This window comes from Indicator indicator, chromosome 12 (assembly GCF_027791375.1).
Source record: "Indicator indicator isolate 239-I01 chromosome 12, UM_Iind_1.1, whole genome shotgun sequence".
NCBI lineage: Eukaryota > Metazoa > Chordata > Aves > Piciformes > Indicatoridae > Indicator > Indicator indicator.
Window position 1 is genome coordinate 8488240 of NC_072021.1, and position 18738 is coordinate 8506977.

Below are 18738 nucleotides of genomic sequence, written 5' to 3' on the forward strand. Positions count from 1 at the left end.
CACTTTAGGGTAAAACTTGATGTCTGATACAAAAGGAAGTCCTGAGTTGTTCACGGAAAAAAAAAAAAAGACATTTTCTGTCATGATTAATTTTCAGTGTGTTGATCAGTTTAAAACATATCTGGGCCTGTCCTGCCATCTGTAATTGTACAGGCTCCCACTGAACTGGTGGGAAGCTTGATGCCCAAGGGCTGTAGAAATACTTTTACAGTCAGTAATTAGATGCACTTGATTAAAACCCTCCTCTTTAGAATACTTTCACACTCCCATGACACACCACCACCTGGTCCTCAGAAATGCAGTTCTAACACTGCCTTTTCCCAAAAAAGCAGGATGCCTGGCCTTTTACAGTTAGAAAAGAATTGGTTGTGCTGGTTTTGTTTGCACTCTGCTGCCCAAGAGTGCAGTGCACGATAGCCCACTTGCTAGTTAACCTTAGCAGTGAGCAGTGAGCACTGGAGGAGGTCAGTACCATTGGTGTAAAAATGCTGTGGTGGTTTTGTTGAGTGCAGTTGCTCCATGTCATGTGAAATGAGTTATCCATGATGGTAACCTTCAGTAGTGCCTCCAGAAAGTGCTGCAAGAGCTGAGGCTGAACATGAATTATCAGAGAGTTGTGTTTGTTGTCTGCTTTAATAGCCCTGCTCAAATTCAATAGGGAATTGCTGTGTACATGGAGAACGTTCCTGCTCAAGCTGTGCTGTTGATTGATAAGAAGGAGAAGCTGACAGAGATGTGTGATATCCCTTTTTTTAGAAGACCTCCTGAGTGATGCTCAGTGTGGTGATTAAGGCTGCTGGGTCCCATTAAGATTAATGAGACTTACCTGATTTTCCCATGTATCGGTTGTCCTGATAGCTTGATGAGGAATCCAGGTGCCAGGTGAGCTACATAAAGTGGTAAAATGCCTTTTTCCTCTTGTCTAGAAGTCAAGAGCAGACCCTGTCACTGAAAATGTTCATCAGCCAGTTAAGCCTTGCTGCCTTTGATGACATTACCAACCACAAAGTCTCATGTGAGCTCCTGCGCCTCACAGCAGACAACATTTTCCTGCACATGGCCCCAGCCACCAGCCACCCGAGACCCCTGTCGCAGGAGTTCCAGAGGGAGGCCCTGGAAGGCCTCCCACAGTTTCATAGTCTCCAAGTGTATTGTGAAGACCTGCAACTGGACAATCAGCTGTACAGTAAATCCAACTTCCATTTTGCAGTCCTGCTCTGCCAAGGAGAGAAAAATGAGAGCGTGCAGTGGTCCAGAGTGAACAACATCATTATTTGTAACAAAGATCTGGAGAGATACAAGGAAAACTGCTTTATAAAACTCTACATTGCTTTTTCTGAGGAAAAGAACTTTGTGTTTCATATGAATGACCTCAGCTTTGAGCTCAAACCAGCTAGACTGTATGTGGAGGACACCTTTGTTTACTACATTAAGACTTTGTTTGATACGTATCTTCCAGAGAACAAAACCTCTTGTAAAGCCCTGAAAGCATCAGACACTACCCTGATACTGCCTGAACAAGTGAGAGAGCATGCAAGAGCTTTAGTTAAGCCAGTGAAACTACGAAAACTAACAATACAACCTGTTCATCTCCTTGTCAGTATTCATGCCTCCCTGAAACTCTACATAGCCTCAGACCACACTCCTCTCTCCTTCTCTGTCTTTGAGCGAGGACCCATCTTCACCACTGCCAGGCAGCTCGTCCATGCCCTGGCCATGCATTACGCTGCTGGAGCACTCTTCAGAGCAGGTCAGTACCTTACCCTAACCTGTGACATTTGCATCAGGCACCAGGAGTCCCTGATTGTCTCCCTAGCTGAATCACCTAGCTGTCAGCCATAGCATCATTGCTCTCCTCAGACACTGTTTGCTAATGATATTTTCAGGCACCTTTCGGGAAATTAAATGTTTGAGCAGACCCCAGTGAAGATTTGTAAAGCTGTGCTAAACATTGCCCAGCCACCTGAGGGCTTTGCAGAACCCTGCACACAGCATAAAAACGTGCTCTGGCTGGCTTAGGGTTTGTCATTTTATATTACAGCACCAGTCAGAATCAACCCACATTCCGCAGAGAAACTCCCCAAAACTACATTTAATCAAATTATTCAGTATGTTGCTCCGCATTCAGAAGTAAATTACAGCCCTGGATATTGTTTTGTTGTTAGGGCTCCCTTTGGCTGCAGTTCATGATTAGGAGTCTGCCTTTCCTCACACAGCCTTCATGCTAAACTGGCACACAGATGTTTGGTGTCCTTTGATCCAAGAACTATGAAGTTTGCTGTTACTTTTTGCCATAGAGGATCAATAGTGTGCAATGAGATTATTAGATAGACAGGTACATTGTTTCCTGTAAATATTAATTTAGAAATCATGACATTTGGTCTCTTGTGTGACTTAGTGTGGAATGGGATTTGTATTTGAGACAGGAGGAAGCTCCTTCATGATCACACACAAATAATGTACTGCACACTGAAATTCCTGTGCTCAGTTTCCAAAATTGCACACACACAATTTTCAGCTGTTTGTGAAAAGAAAAAGTGAGATGCTGCTCTGTTCTTTCACTGTGTGCAGACCTGACTTGCATAGCTGACTATGACAACCATGCACCAGAGCACTGTGCACTGATTATTTTCTTGCATTATTTTGCTTGCAACATTTGCAGGTTTTTCTTCTCACTACTGGTTTGAATTTGTTTTAGAGTTAAATCCTGTAGGACAAAAGGAGAGATCTAATTTCCTGCTAATAAAGAGTGAAACTGTGGCCAAATATGGTCCACACCTAACATGGTGTGAATGTTTCTCCCCACAACTGGCTAGGAGTGGTGATACAAGTGGTGATAGACTGCCCCAGGAAGTTGGTCTTGCACTGACTTTTCATCCACAACATCCTAGGTGAGCACATCTGCTAAGGAGGTTGTGGCACCTGCACAAATGCCATTCCCATACAGCTATGCCTTATGCTCCAAGTGCAATTTTTGCCCTTAGCTGTCTGCAGGACCATTGCTGCCAGAGAGGAGGGGGCAGGATTTGCCCCAAAGCCTGTTAAAGGGGGTGTATCAGGCTGCCCCATTTGTGGCAAAGGAAAGGTGACAATCCATGTCTGGTTAGTGATGATTGGGGCTGGAGAACTGATTGGCATTGCTTGTCTGTAATTAGCAAAGCTTGCAATGGAAATCTCCCATCCTTTTCTAATTAAGTGGGCTTCCATTTAAAAGTTAATAAAATTCTCTTTAAAAGTATTTCTGGTATCAGCCAGATCTAGCCCTGTAGTTGCATGTAAAGAAAATGCAGTGACTCTCTGCTAATACAGTCATAAATGTTTCACATTAGTGGATATAATTGCTAAGTCTACTTGGGGAAATAGTAACCTGACATGAGCCTGTATTTCTGCCCTGTAAAATACAGCACAGGGCTTGTCAGCTGAGGGATTTTCCTGATTCGGCATTTTCCTGTTCCTGACTTACTCCCACACCTTCCTCCTTGGGTTGGGTGGTCCATGCTGGCAGTGAGGAGCCATTAGTTTTGCTCTGAGTATGGGACAAGGAGGGTCATCCTTGTTGTAAAGTTACATATTCCTTCAAGGTGCTCTCAAGGGTGAGCACACTCCTTCCAGAGCTTCCCAAAACTGACAGCCTGCAGGCCAGAGCTAGACTGTAGCAGCCCATTCCTGGGATACCAGGCAACCCTTCAGCTTTGTGTCTGACTACTTTCCTTTTGATTCCTGAGCATGCTGACTGGGCAAGCAGGTGAGTGGAGTTAAGAGTCTGGCAGTGCCTGCTGGGAGCATTGCAGGGCAGGCAGGCATTAAAGCCACGGGGCAGCCCCTCCTGTGACATCAGCACCTCAGGACAAAAATGCCAAGACAAAGAAAAAAGAGAGACTGTAAGGGATTATTGCAACATTATTGATCATAAGAAGCAGGAGGATCATCTTTGCCATCCATACACTGCTCCTCACCCCTCCAGTTTCTCATCACACAGTGGCAAGGATAAGCCATTCAAAACACTACAGCAAGGGAGTCACAGGCCCAGCACACAGTACTGGCATCCCCAGGTCCCCAGCAGGGAAGGACTGCCAGGGAGACACTCCTTTCCAGGGCAGGCACCGTGAGGCCAAAGTGCTCACTGATGCTTTGCTTGTCACATTGCCAGTCATGCTTGGGTTTTGTTTTCACAGCCCATCCCGCCCTCTCCCTTATGTCTGCTGTGGTTCCCACTTTGTATACTACAGAGAGTGGAGTTCTCAACCTGCCAGGTCTGAAATGTGGGACACATTCAACAAGAATAATAGATTTTCTGGGGGCTTAGAATGATAGTGTGACACTAATTCACTTCATATGAGTAACATTTTCTCTTCTGTTCAGTTTCATGATTCAGCCTTCCACAGGAGTGACTGGGAGGGGTTAAGAGAAAACAAGAAAAGCATCTGGACAGCAGGAGTCTGCGGTGATGAGATGGGAATGAGAGGGCAGTGCAGATCAAGGGCCCTTGGTGGGAGAGCAGGAGGGCCAGTGTGTCCATCTTTCAGTCTTCTGGCCCCACCAGGCCTTGTGTTGCTCTGGCAGTGCCAGTTGAAAGTGCTGGTAGCAGAACTCAAAGACCAGGCAGTTCTCATTTAACATTTATTGCCCTTTCTGAAGCAGTCTCTCCAGGCTGCTGAAAAAAAGAAGTTCTGCAGCACTATTTCCCTAATAAATCTGCTGCCAACCAGCCTGAGAAAGACAAGACCTGCAAACAGCTTCCCAGCAACAGATTACTGTGCACTGGGCCATCCAGCAGGCTGCTGGCAGCCCTGCGTTTATATAGGAAACCAGATCTGCAGATAGCTCTCCTGGGATAGGCGTAAGGAATACTCCCCTATGAGTAACCTAATCAGCACGGAGATGTCAGTGCTGTTTACACAACTGCACTGACCAGAAGGCATTTGTCTGGCTTTCACTGCGCTCTGAAACAAAGTGATCAGCTTAGAAGGGTTGGGGTGGATTTAAAATAACTTCTTAAGCACTTGTCAAAAACCTGCATCCTCTTCCCTAACACTCCATCAAGCCACTGACCTGCAGGCTGCTGCAAGGCAGTGCTTGTGTCAGTGTAAACTGTCTGTCACAGCTCTGTCACAGAGGATGTGAAACCACCGGGCTGCCTTCGAGCCTCTAAACCCCTCCAAGTGATCTGAACTCCCCATTCCTGAATAGCTGGGAGGCTCCAGCACCCACTTCCCGAGCACACTCTCAGCAGAAGTGGGGGCAGCTCCTGCAGGAAGTCATTCTAAAGCTATTTGTGAGCTTGCCAGAAGGATTTCTTTGATTTGCAAAGTATGAAAGATTGCCGTTGCTGAATGCAGAGTGCCTGAGTTATTTCCTGGGGTTTGCTCAAAGGAAGTTCACGATGCAATGAATTCTGGTGTGAAAAAGATAATTAAGGAGTAAGCTTCTCACAAGTGCTGCTGCTGCAGTTTTTGCAGCTGTGACATGTGCCTTGTTTCTCCACACAGGCTGGGTCGTGGGATCACTGGAAATCCTTGGGAGCCCGGCAAGTTTGGTGAGAAGCATAGGAAATGGCATTGCAGATTTCTTTAGGCTGCCCTATGAAGGGCTGACCAGGGGCCCAGGAGCATTCATCAGTGGAGTTTCCAGAGGAACAACATCATTTGTAAAGCATATTTCCAAAGGTAGAGCTTTCACTTTGTTGTTCTAAGTACCGCTCATTGTGGTGCTTGTTACAGGCTGTGTTAAGGCTTTAAACAGCATTGCCTGCAGCTTTGCTTGGCTTGCTGGGCTGCAGGGAAGCACCAGGAGGGGAACAAAGCTCACTCACAACATCTTATGGATGAAGCAGATCATTGTTTAACTGCAGTGCATCAGAACATGTCAGAAACTTCAGAGTTTTAAACCTACCATTGGGAAATGGAGATGGGCTCAGCCAGGCTTTCGTGTGATAACTGCAGAAATATTAAAGGTGTTCTGCACTTCTGCTACCCATCAGAAATTCGACACTGCTGCCTCATCATCTTTATTATTGCTTCTTCTAAAAGAAAAGAGTCGCTGCAGTTGTTAGAGCTGGCTTGGGCAGCAGGGCTGAGCACAGATCACGTTTGCTGGGTGAAGTCTGTACAAACAGTGCCATCGCGTGGCTCCAGCCACCCAGGAGAGCCCGCAGCCGCTCGCTGCAACTCCAGGATCCCTCAGGACACGTCCTCCTGGGCTCCTGCTGTAAACATTTGTTTACCTTTCCCTCACTCCCCCTCAGCTTAGGTTAGCCTTACAGAAGTTTGGGAGCTGGGGAAGGATGTTTGGATGAGTTCCTGTTCCCAGCAGCCAGGCAAACCTGGTGCAGGCTGATGTAAAAGGCGTGAGGTGGTGGTGTGCCTGTTTCACATGGCACAGGTGGCTTTGCTGCTGTGCTGGGGAGCTCAGTCCTGCAGCAAGGCACAGAACATCTCCCTGGTTTAAATCAAAGCATTTTAAATGTGTATGGGGAGCTCAGTCCTGCAGCAAGGCACAGAACATCTCCCTGGTTTAAATCAAAGCATTTTAAATGTGTATGGAGAGCTCAGTACTGCAGCAAGGCACAGAACATCTCCCTGGTTTAAATCAAAACATTTTGATCCAGCCCCAAATGTGTCTCTCCGTGTGTTTAGGTACACTGACGTCGATTACCAACCTGGCAACAAGTCTTGCCCGGAACATGGATAGGCTGTCCCTGGATGAGGAGCACTACAACAGGCAAGAGGAGTGGAGACGGCAGCTGCCAGAGAGCCTGGGAGAAGGACTGAGGCAGGGCCTGTCTCGGTTAGGCATTAGCCTTCTAGGTAATGTGCTGCTAACTAAGGCTGAGTGATAACACTGTCTGCTGATCTGCTCACCAGCCTCTTCTGCAGCTGAGTTACAACAGCAAATTCTGTGTGCTTTGGTGTTTTCTTGTGGCATAGCCTCACAGCAGATGTGTGAGATGCTGTTTCTTTCTATCAGGGTTTAGTGACTGTTGTATGGGGGGTTTTGCTAGTAAAATGATTGCAGATACAGAATGAGCTTGCACTCTCTGAAACAGTATTTTCGTTGGTACATGATACAGATCTGAGAAGAATTGTTCTGTATCGGGCAGGGTGACTTGTAACTAAGCACAAAGACGTCATCGTGCTGCTGTTTGCTTTCCAGTGAGTTACAGGAATGCCTTCAGAACCTGCCTGGTTTTCTGCACTGTAGGTATCAGGGATGCTTGGGTGGGTTTGAAAACCACATGAACCTAGTGCAGATGTTAAGTAAGCTTTGATGAGGAATCCTGCTCTTAGAGAGACCCAGCACATCCTGATTGAGTGTAATTGTATTCATCAGGCAGCCAAGAGGCTTGGTTAGAAGTCAGGACTGCTCTAACCATTTCAAAACAGTACCTAAATGTTTGCAAACTAACCCACACTGGAAAAATCTCTTCAAGGAGCTTTGCAGTAGGAGGCTGGATTTTCTAGGTTACTTCTGCTTGTCACACAGCAAAGGAATGCAGAACTGTATTGCTTGGCAGAGTTCCCCAGGACATATTAAAGAGTATGAATCCCTTGGAGATCAAAGTGACCAAAAGCAGCCCAGTGCAAAAGGTTAGAAGAGCTGAAGCCTGAAAGGATTTGTCCTCTTTCCTAATCTTCGGTAGTGTACACAACTCCTAAATTTGCAACCACAACCCTGAAAGCCCCAAAGAGGAAGTGGTAAAAATGTTACAAGTTTGGGTTAAGTTACTGGAAATTATTTTAAGCAATAACAGTAGATGATGTGAAGCACTGTCATTTGATAATGCCTGTAACCAGTGCGCAAGTGTCCTGGGAGAACTGTGCCTGGAGAAGAAATTTCATACACTGGTAGCTACTATCCCAACAGTAAACTCCTAGTGGCTAGTTGCAAGTCAAAGGGAGTTTAGAGAAGGGTTTTATTTTTCCTTCTTGTCTTACTGGGCTAAGGGCAGTCAAGTTGAGGAGCTGGATGAAAGGTTTTACTTTTAGAAGCACTGTGTCAGCCTTGGGGGGGTGTGCTGGTGAAATGGTTTGGTGATCTTTGCTCAGTTATTTAAGTAAGACAGCAAGGTGGTGTGGTGGCTGTGCCCTTCCTTCACTGACACACCAGAGCCCTTCAGAGCTAAAAGCATCAGCTGCACAGCCTGAACTAAAGAGCAGAATTTTGTAGCTTTGGCTGTCACAAGGCAAAGTTTCTGCTGTTGATGGAAGGCAGGAGCCCGTGACACGTGTGTGTAACTCCGCTGTGCCTCCGCCGCCCCGTGTGAGCCTCGCGCTGTTCACAGTACACCTGAGGTCAACACAAAGCCAAAACCAAGGGTTCCAGTTTCAGTGTCCCTGACTGCCTAAGCAATCAGACTTCATTTTAGAAACTTAGAGCTTTAAAATGGTGCTCCCCTGCAACCTAGGATCTTGTTCTTACACCTGCTGCTATTTAGAGTTTCCTCCCTGCTCAATACCCTCTGCTCTTAGTGATGGAGGCAGGGAAGCACCCAGATAAATACCTCTGGTTATTGTGTGGCTGGAGTTGACCACTATGGGACCTCTCACTTAGGGAGGAATCAGAACTATTCCACTGAATGGCTCTCAGGGTTTTTTCAATTATCTAAATGTGATTTTTAGAAGCATACTTTCACTGGATAGCAGCAGCGTTGGTGTGAGTGGTGTCAGACCTAAGCTATGCATAGCCCTGTGTTGCAGTTTGCACCAATCGATCAGAAAGCTGTTCCTGTCCTGACCACTGAGTTAAAGGATATTGTGGCTTCCAAAACAAAACCAGTTATAGTTGAAGGGGAGGTACCACTGTGCTGCTTGCTTTCAGCAGCATCTTCAGAGTGAATGTGCTACCTCTGGACATGCTACCAGGTTTTTCCTGCATAAGGAAGCGGAGCTGCTGTGTTAATTTCCTTCCCAAGGATGAGGAGTGCAGACAAGCACAGACCCTTTGAAGCCATAAGCTTTATGACTTTTTAATTGTAAGATTGAGAAGTGTGAAAAAGGTTTCCAGGATGGTCACTGCACTGTCATGCTCATGCAAGCCATCTGACTCCTGTGAGCAGCTCCTAGAATTACAAATGCAGAGCTGGTGCCTGGGCACAAGCACACAGCAGCCCTCAGGTCAGTGACACTTTCTGGTATCCATGCAGAAAGAAGAGCTGCACTGCTGATTTTTCTGAAAATCTGGCTCATGGTGGCCCTGGTTCAGCAGAGCACTTAAGCTTTGCTGAATCAGGGCCAAACTCCTGTACTCTTGTCTCCTTCTCAGTGCAAGTTGTTCCCTGTGGTACATTCTTAAGTGCTTTGTCCTGTCTCGTTTTAAATGACTCAAGCACTGTCAGGGTGTTGTTTGATTTGATTGTTATCTTTGGCCAGCTGTCGTCTTCTTTTCTAGTTCAGGGGAGGCTTCTAGGTCATGTTAGTAACATTTGTGTGTGAAAGAAGCAGAAGCTTACCCTAGGTGTGCTTTGCTGTCATAAGGTTAGATAAAAGCGCCGTGAAGTTGTGTTTAAAACATTTAGATGAACAGCACTTCCTACCAAGGAACTAGCTTGTGCATTTTGCACGATGGGATCAAGCTTAAAATGATGATTTACAGCCATGTAAAAGAGGTTGTTGAAGCTGTGGATGTTCAATACTGGCCTAATGAAAACACTGTGTTGAGGTGGCTCCTGACTGCAAAGCTGACACCGATTAGAAAAGCCATTTTCCATGGGCACAACAGTGTTCAGCATCTCTGGTGCTCCTTCCAGCTTTTGGGGAAAGCAAAATGATAGTAACTTGCTTGACAGTGAGTAACAGTGCCTGACAGTGAGTAACAGTACCTAGCAGTGTGACTGTGCTGCTGGAGAGGATAAAGCCTGCACTGCAGAGGCTCAAGTGTTTGTAACTGAGGCGGGTGGTTGTTCTTGCTTGCAGCTCTCGCTGAATTGGAGCTACTCTACATTTGCCCATCTGCAAGCAAGATACTTCAGCACTCATTCTGGAGGTGGAACACTGAGGTTGCCCAGAGAGGTGGTTGAGGCCCCTTCTCTGGAGATATTCAAGGTCAGGCTCAATGAGGCCCTGGGCAGCCTGGTCTAGTTGGGGATGTCCCTGCTGACTGTGGGGAGGTCAGACTGGATGAGCTTTGGAGGTCCCTTCCGACCTGGACTGTTCCATGATCCTGTTCTACAGACTAACTCTGCAGATGTATGAACACACATGAGGAGAAGCCCTCCTCTGTTATCTGTATTTTTATGGTACGTTTGCTGAAACGAAGCTACGCTTCAGACGCGTCTTTGGTGTGAAACATTTGCAGCAATCCTGAAGGATGACAGAGGGTGAAAAAAGAAAAAAAAGAAGGAAAATGGTTTCAGCTGGGCTGTCTTCCAGCCTTGTGGCAAAACACAGGCAGCTTCTCCTGGTGGGGGATTTTTTCCCAATTATTTCTTGGTCTGGGCTTTGCTACATTCTGTAAGCTGTGCCGTGCTCACCCAGCACTGTCAGTCTGCACCACAAGCCGGTTGCTGCCGGTAATCAAATGCTCCTTGAAGTAATCCAGTGATAGACTCTCAACTATCTGAATTTTGTAGTTATCAAAGTATCTTTTTTATGGTTACTGAATAACATGTATTAACCAGAATGCACCCCAGCTGATGTTTAGCAGATGTTTTGGTGTTGCTGGAACCTCTTTGGTCCAGTAATGGAAGAATATGGTTTTGTTTTGTTGCTTTGGTGTTTAATTTTATTGAGGTTTTTTTTTATACATGCATAATCTGTGTGCACACATGTGGACATGCATATAAAATGGAATGCCTAGGGTAAGGAAGGAAAGAAAAATGGAGAAGGGTTTCATTTTAAAATAACATTTCTACAGAGAAGGGTGAGGGACAGTAGAAGGAGACCATAGCTGCCTCTGATCTGCTTCTCTCATACCTTACCGAAATCTGGGGGGAGAAACTTTCTGTGGTAAGCTCCATCCAGCATGATGCTTCTACTAGTAACTTTATATTAGAGAGAAGGAAGCCACATGGACACAAGGGGACATCTGTTTGTCAGTTTCTAGTACCAGGAGATGCAGTGAACCTCAGGTGTGTGTCCCCATTACCTTGCTGCTGTTGGGTCTGGAGGCTGCTCAGCCTTTGACCTGCTGTTTTCTTTCCTTTGCCCACACATGATGCACATGGCAAAGGAACTGCACTGAGCTGATTTGCCCATGCAAGGGCAGCAGGAGCAGCTACTCTAATGAAAGGAGTAAAGTTATAGTTTGTTATGTGATTTGTAGGCACGTGAATGAATTTTGTCAGTGGGTTGCAATTTGAGCTAGGAGATTACAAAGGGTGAGCAGAGAGCTAAGAGGAGATCGTTGGTTAAATCTTTTACAGGTAGAAAGGACTTGCAGAAGGATTGGAGGTACTCAAGAGCAGTGGCTTTACAGCCAACTTCAGAGCATGCATAAAATGGCAGAATAACACCAAGTGTGCAAGTACTAAACAAGTGGCTAATTAAGCTGTGTGTTATTTTGGGTACTATATAAATAATCTTATATAACACAGTCACAGCAGTTCCCATTCTTCTTCCCTGTCCTCTGGGCCTCATTCCAGCTGAGGAGTGCCTGGAGCATACCACAGGTCCTTTGGAGTAGGCTCTTAATTATTATTACCTTATAACACTGCTCAAGTGTATTGCAGTAAATAATTTACTAGTGCTAGGACTTAGGTGGATTACATTTAATAAGGCAATAACTCCTGTTCTGAAAGTGCAGTTGCTGTGGATGACCTCCATAGATAGGGTGAAGGAGGTCACAGGGTAACACAACACTGCAGCTTAGCAGAGCACCAAGTAGTGGTTTGTGCCTTCAAATGCATCACAACTGTAGAAAAGAAAAGGCTGGATGAACAATCCCACTTGTGGAATGCAGTGTTGGGGTATCCTAGGCAAGCAGCAGCAGCAGCTGGTAAGTAGTAATGGAAGGGAACTCATTTGAAAATGTTTTATTTCCATGGCATGTCATTAAGAAATCCTGATGGCTTTTGTGGTGCAAAGGGTGAGAATCCAGCTGCATGCTCAGCCTTGGTATCACTCTCAAAGCAGACCTGCATTTTCTGCTCTCATCAGCAAAGGATGCACACAGAGAAGCTGGAAGCAATCTCTCTGAGAGCAGAGGGGAGGGATCCATGGGGGATGCAAGTTTCTTGACTTGCTGATAGACAGGGATCTGGGGAAATGTGTGCTGCTGCTTCTCCATGTCTTTGGACAGATTACCATTGTGTAAGTAGGATGTTAGCTCTTGTTCAAAGTCAGCACTACCCCACTTGTCCAGTAGTGGTAACTAAAACCACCACTGGTTACCAGCTAGGTGACCAGTGCATGCCATGCTGGGGAACACCTGGGGCTGTAATTTTCCAGAGCTGTGGAATTGTGCCTGATTTGCTCCCACATACAAACCAGAATCGTCAGAACTGACAAGCTTGCAGTAAAAATGCCTGGTTACCCAGGTGGCACTCAGTCCTGCTCCTTAAATAATTGTTTTATCTTTGCAGCTGAAGGTGCAAACTGGAGAGCTGGCTGAGGAGCCTGCAGACTTGCTTTTCACTGAGCAAAGAACCTCCCATCAGGCAGGCCACTCTCTAGCTGATGTCACCCTGCCCAGTCCTTGCACTCTTAGCAATTTCCATATAGCTGATCTATCAAAATTACAATAACTGGGGACGTGTCTATGCTTAAGTGGCCAGAGTAAACTCAAGATCAAAGCAGTGTCCCACCTCACATACCTGTTTACATTTAGGAAGATTTAAGTCAAAGTTCTCTGTTGATACTAAAAGCTGGCAAGGTCACCATGTCACTTGTAAAAGTTTGACCTGTGCGCATTAAAGTAAAATATGATCCTTTTCACCAAAAAGTAACACAAAGTCTCAGAGTCTAATTCTGCTAATCTTAGTCATAGATCAAAAGTTGCATTAGCTTATGACCACGTCTGGCAGTGCAGGAGGATATAAAAATGATCTATTGGATACAGGCAGTTTTTATTCTCATGAAGTCAGTCCCAGGCTTACATGAAAATCTCATTTCCATAGCAGCCCAAGCATTCTGAAACTGGTGGACTGTATTCCAGTATGTTCAGAGCTGCTGAGCAGAATGAGCTAAATCACACTGGGTGAGGGGAAGCACACAGAGAAAGCAGTTGAGAGGAAAGCACACTGCCAGCTTAAGGGATCTGGCTGCTGAAAAATAAAAAACAGTTTAGCAAAGAAAAGGGAGTTGGGGTTGCACTAAAACTGAAGCTATGGTTCTGCATAGCTAACTGCTCACATGCTGAATGGCTGTGCAAGAGGAGTGGGGTGCAGTCTGTGATCCAAGCAGCATTCAGCTCCAGCAGGAAGATTTGGGTCTATTCTGGGATATTAACCTCCCCTAATTACTGGGACTCTTGTTTTCCCAGGAGCAATTGCTGGGATTGTGGACCAGCCGATGCAGAACTTCCAACGCGTATCCGAGGCCCAAGCTTCAGCTGGGCACAAGGCCAGAGGAGTCATCTCTGGGGTGGGCAAAGGACTCATGGGGGTCTTCACAAAGCCCATTGGAGGGGCAGCTGAGCTCGTCTCCCAGACAGGTTATGGTGAGTTTCTCTGTTCCTAACATCTCCTTTGAAACCCTAACATTCCCTTCTAATACAGCCTGCTGTGCCTTTCCTGTTGGGCTCTGGAACTAGGTGCCCTAGAGAAAGGTTTAGAAATGCTGGTGCTCCTGAAGGCCATCATGTTGTGCTTCTCTCTGTTACCCATCAGTCCTGTACAGAAACAATGCAGAAAGCATGAAATCATTGTTGGAATCCAGAAGAATTAGTTACACAAACGTGTGCTCACAACAGAGGTTTTGACATGGAAGTGTTAGAGCAGCTCTAGATCCATGATTCTGAGAGTGCTTTGCTATGGCAAGGACAGAACTGTGCTGTCTCTGCACAGAGAGAGATTTATGTTCCTGGGAGAAAAGTGAGGAATGCAGGGGGAGTATCCCCTTTGCACAGCAGCACTGTGAGCATACAGCCCCTTTGTGGGTACCCCGGCAGCCAGCCAGAGCTGGGGGTTCCAGCCAGCCTGAGCACTTAGTGGCAGTGAGTCCTTTCAGGTAGATCTGAACGCTTCTGAGTGACCAAAAACTGTGACAGATAAAATCTCCAAAGACAGGAATTTTCTTAGAATCCAGTATCAATAAGTCAAAGCTGTTGGTCTGGATGTTTGAAAGTGGGGCAGGGTGGGGGAAGTCAGAGAACACAAGGACAGTGTGTCAATAATTTTGTTCCACTGATCACCCCAGACAAGGCTGGAAGATTTCAGCCTTTACTCACCAGCAATATTTCTGCTTGTGAGGCGTGGATTAGAATGCAGGAGTTCTTCAAGGGCTGCAGCTTAGGATATTGTTTCCATGCTCCCTATTATATTCAGAACTCATTCCTTGAAGCAGTCTATTTAAAGACATAAATGAAGCACTTCATTATCACAGTTCTTTCAAATCAGCTCTGTCTTGCTTGTATGGGTGTAAATAGAAAATGTTCTGAACCTCAGAGAATTCGGAGGCCCCACCTCCAATCCTGCCTCCAGTTCTGGCGTCCCCATCAGAAGAAGGACACAGAGCTACTGGAGTGAGTCCAGAAGAGGCCACAAAGATTATCCAAGGGCTGGAGCAGCTCTGCTGTGAGGACAGGCTGAGGGAGCTGGGGGGACCTTAGAGCTGCCTTCCAGTGCCTGAGATCCTACAGGAAGGCTGCAGAGGGACTTTTCCTGAGGGTGTCTAGAGACAGGACAAGGGGGAATGAAGCTGAGGCAGAGCAGGGTTAGACTGAATCTTAGGAAGCAGTTCTTCAGTACAAGGGTGGTGAGACTCTGGAACAGGCTGCCCAGGGAGGCTATGGTTGCGGCTGCCTCCTTTGTGGGGGTGTTCAAGGCCAGGGTGGATGAGGCCTTGAGCAGCTGAGTCTAGTTGAGAGGTGTCCCTGCTCATCGTGGGGAGGTTGGAGTGGGTGATCTCTGAGGTCCCTTCCAACCTGAGCCATTCTATGGTCAGAGAATGTGTGCTGGCTGTGTGCTGGGTCTGCTGCCCATGGTATTGCTCCCTCTGGATTTAATTCCAGCGCAGTCTTTATCACAAAGCTGGTAAGAGCAGAGGGACAGTGCTGACTGCAGAGATGGTAAACAAGACATCACAGTTTCCATGAGCATTGACAAAAGCAGTTAGCCAGGGGAAAAAAGCCATAAAAAGTGTATCAATAATAGCTGACAGCGCGTGAGAGGAAAGCACACAAGAGTTCAAGCAACTCTTACCCACAACTGGATTGGAAGTGGGACCGAGCCTCTTGGGGGGGACCCAGGGGTGGGGGACCACACAGAAGTAAACACATGTTCTCCCTTGCTCCATCTGTAAATAACATTTTCACTCACATAATACTGAGAACCTTGGTAAGCCAACTGTTACGACTGGGATGCTGCTTTTAAGTATTACCATCAACATGTGTGCTGAAAATTAAAGGGTTTTTCCCAGCCTGGATGTTTTAATTGTTTTCCATTGTGTAAAGAGAAATCTGAGTTCTTGACACCCTTACACAGAGATGCCTTCTGCTGCAGTGGGAGCCTTCAGTAGACAAAAGCCAATTTTCTTCATTTATTCAAAGAGTAACTTTGCAGGAAGCCATCAAATAGTGCCTACTGCACAACCTACTTCCTGTCTGGGAAAAAGTTCTAACACTCCTTCATTTGTGACAATTTTTGCAACCCACTCATGGTTTCTGGTGACCATCCTTAGAAGTTTACAAGCACACAGACTGTGCCATCTTCAGCTGTGGAGAGCCTCTTTAGAAACCTGCTGCTTGCAGTGTCTGCTCTGAGCTGGCACTAAGAAGAGTTCCCAATAAAGCAGCTGCCCCGGGAGATGTCCTGAAGGGCTGTGATCTGTGCTCAGCAGCTGGGTGAAGCCACTGAAGGTTTAAATGCAGCCTCCAGCCAAGCTTGCCTGCCAGTTTGCAGCGCTGGTGACACGCAGGTGGAAGCATTTGCATGTTAAACAAGAAAGTTAGCAGTGGTCTTGCTTTTTCTGCATAAACCCTAAGGGACGTGTCCCATCCTCCCCTGAAGTGGCAGCTCTCAGGAGCATTCTGCTGGGCTCGACTGCAAGGCTGAGTGGGGGGGGTTGTTTCTCACTAACGGAAGATCAGCAGGGTTAAGTGCACAGCTCTGTGAGATTTAATGAATTATCTGGACTGCAGCTTCCAAAGATGTGACATCATTCTGGATCTGCACTGCTTTATGAACTGCTCTAAACAGATGACATCATTGCAGCATGTAACTGGTTTGTAGAAAACAAGCACTGAAGGACTGCAACTCTCCCCCCACAGGTATTCTGCACGGAGCTGGACTGTCTCAGCTTCCCCAGCAGCGCTCTCAGCCCAGCGATCAGCTCGTGGAGCAGGCTCCAAACAGCCATGTCAAATATGTCTGGTAACGTTACTGAGACACTTGCTCATTGGGACATCCACAGTGGTTGTTAATGGCTGCTGGCCTGTGGTCAGGCCAAGAGGCTGCTCCCTGGAAGAGGCTGAGTTATGGCAGTTTGTTTAGGAACGTTAAACACAAAGGTAGTGCATGGAAACACGGTCTGCAAACAATGGGCTGCTGATCTGCTTCCAGCCCTGGAAATGCAGAGCTGATCTTTATTTAATGGCATTCAGTGAGTTCTTATTTATCATTGCAGAGCCCAAGAGAATCCTGCACCTTTCCAGCAATGGCTGCTAGTGAAGATAGCTTTATTTGCTGCACTGAGCCACTTCTCAGGGTGATAGGTCTGTTAGGATGGGAAATAGGCTGACCCAGCACAGTCCTTAGGCCAATTTGGCAAGGGATGATTAAGGAGCTTTGTTAAGGAACAGTTTCACATTTATTCTCTAAGTCTTTCAGTAATGGAGACCTGGAATGTGCTCCCTATTTTATATTTGTAGGTGACAGCCACAGGCTTAAGTAAAAACATGAGAGAGCAAAAGAAATGGTGAAGAATCTGATGCGTAACACTTGTTTTTTTTTCTTTTTGCTTCTTTTTGGTTTTCTCTTGGTAATGCAGGAAAATGCTGCAGTCTCTGGGAAGGCCAGAGGTCCACATGGCCTTAGATGTCATGATTGTGAGCGGGTCAGGCCAGCAGCATGAAGGCTGCTTGCTGCTCACCTCAGAGGTGCTCTTTGTGGTCAGCATCAGTGAAGACACACAGCAGCAGGCATTCCCTGTGACTGAGATCGAGTGTCTGGAAGATGAGCAGCAAGAAGACCTGCTGAAGGTGCAGCTAAAGCAGCAGAGAGTGCCTTCTGATGTGGAGGTAAGACTTGAGCAGATAAAGTTAGCCTGCTGCTGATGCTCCTGGCAACAGGCAAGCTCATCTTCAGGTTGCAAGGCCAGAGGTCAAGTGCCACAGTAGGAAAACCCCTACTTCACAAGACTCTGTCCCCCTGTGGATGAGAAGGCCATCTCCTCCCTTCTGTCCTCTTCTTGAGCAGCACATTTCACATGAGTGACAGCAGCTGGCTGAGGGAAAAAGCAGAGGCAGTCAGGGTGCTTGGTGAGCACCACCTCTTTTCTGAGGTTCTCACCACGTGCCTGAGGTGTTTATTGTCTGGCAAGGCAGCCTTGTGCCTGTAGAGTCACAGTGAGAACAGTTCCTGTTGTTCTGGGAATACTCTTTCACCAGCTCAGTGGTGCTGGTGCCTGCTGCTTTCAGCATGTTTCTTATCTTGCCACTTGCAATGCCAAGGTCTCGCTCTGCTGCTTGCTGTATTTGCTTCCTTAGATCTTCCTTCTTCTGCAGATGCTCATTTCCAAGCAGATCCACCATTTCTGGGATTGGATGCTCCAAGGGCTTGCCAATCAGAGCACAAATCTTTCATCTTCAGATTGTCAGATCTGAATACTGAGGGTTTGGATTAATTCTCTCCTTTTAATGGCAGAGGATTACATTTTTACACTCTGGAGAAATAATGTTCATTATAGGAAATTCCCAGAGGACTCAGGAGAGGTTTCAAATAGGCCTCTCCCAGCTGGTTTTGCAGAGTGCAGCAGGTCACTGCATAGTCTGTTTCAAACAACAAAACCCCATCAGGTTTGAGGTGTGCCAAAAAGCTTCAGCACCTTCAGTAGGCCCCTAACTTCTCCAAAGTCACCAAAGAGCTTTGCCATTGGCTCTAACAAGGACTTCTTCTGTGTCATGACAGCACTTGGATTGTTTTTGTGAAAGCTTTTTTTAGTGGTGAATTCTCTATTTATTGTCTTTCCACTAACCTCAGCCTCACAGAATGCTGCTGACTGAAATTTCCTTCTCTCACCACAAAGCTGCATGAGGCTTTACTTAAATGTTGATGCAAGTGGGCAAAGCTCAGCTTTTTCTCTCCCTGAGTGCTCATTGTTTGCTGGAGGCACACAGCAAACTGAATCCAGACTACCCTGTTCAGGCCAGAGCTACTGTCCTGGAGGGAAGATGAAGATTATTCTCCCTAAGGCGTCCGATGCACTCAACCCATCCTAGCCCCTACTTTAGCACCAGCCCAGGTCTTTTTTTAGCAGGCTATAGTGTGATGGTTCTTGTCCAAAGGGTGAGGAACAGGCTGCTGCTCTCAGCGATGCTGGTTGTCCAAAGGTTGCTGCAAGAGGGTGATGAGGCAGAGGGGCTGCCTCATTTGGGTAAGAGAAGGCAAGGGACAGGGACCCTAATTCTAATCCCCCCACAGCTGCT

The 18738-nt window shown here is 46.6% G+C and overlaps 1 protein-coding gene across 2 annotated transcripts in view; it reads left to right on the forward strand.

The window, feature by feature from the left end:
- VPS13B (vacuolar protein sorting 13 homolog B) overlaps positions 1-18738 on the forward strand; it is a 316612-nt gene that overhangs the window by 295496 nt on the left and 2378 nt on the right. For both annotated transcript variants that reach the window (XM_054385615.1, XM_054385616.1), the window contains exons 55-60: positions 927-1750; positions 5490-5666; positions 6636-6806; positions 13417-13593; positions 16363-16465; positions 17082-17331. In XM_054385615.1, the coding sequence (XP_054241590.1) occupies positions 927-1750; positions 5490-5666; positions 6636-6806; positions 13417-13593; positions 16363-16465; positions 17082-17331 (1702 nt within the window). The remainder of the gene's footprint in view (positions 1-926; positions 1751-5489; positions 5667-6635; positions 6807-13416; positions 13594-16362; positions 16466-17081; positions 17332-18738) is intronic.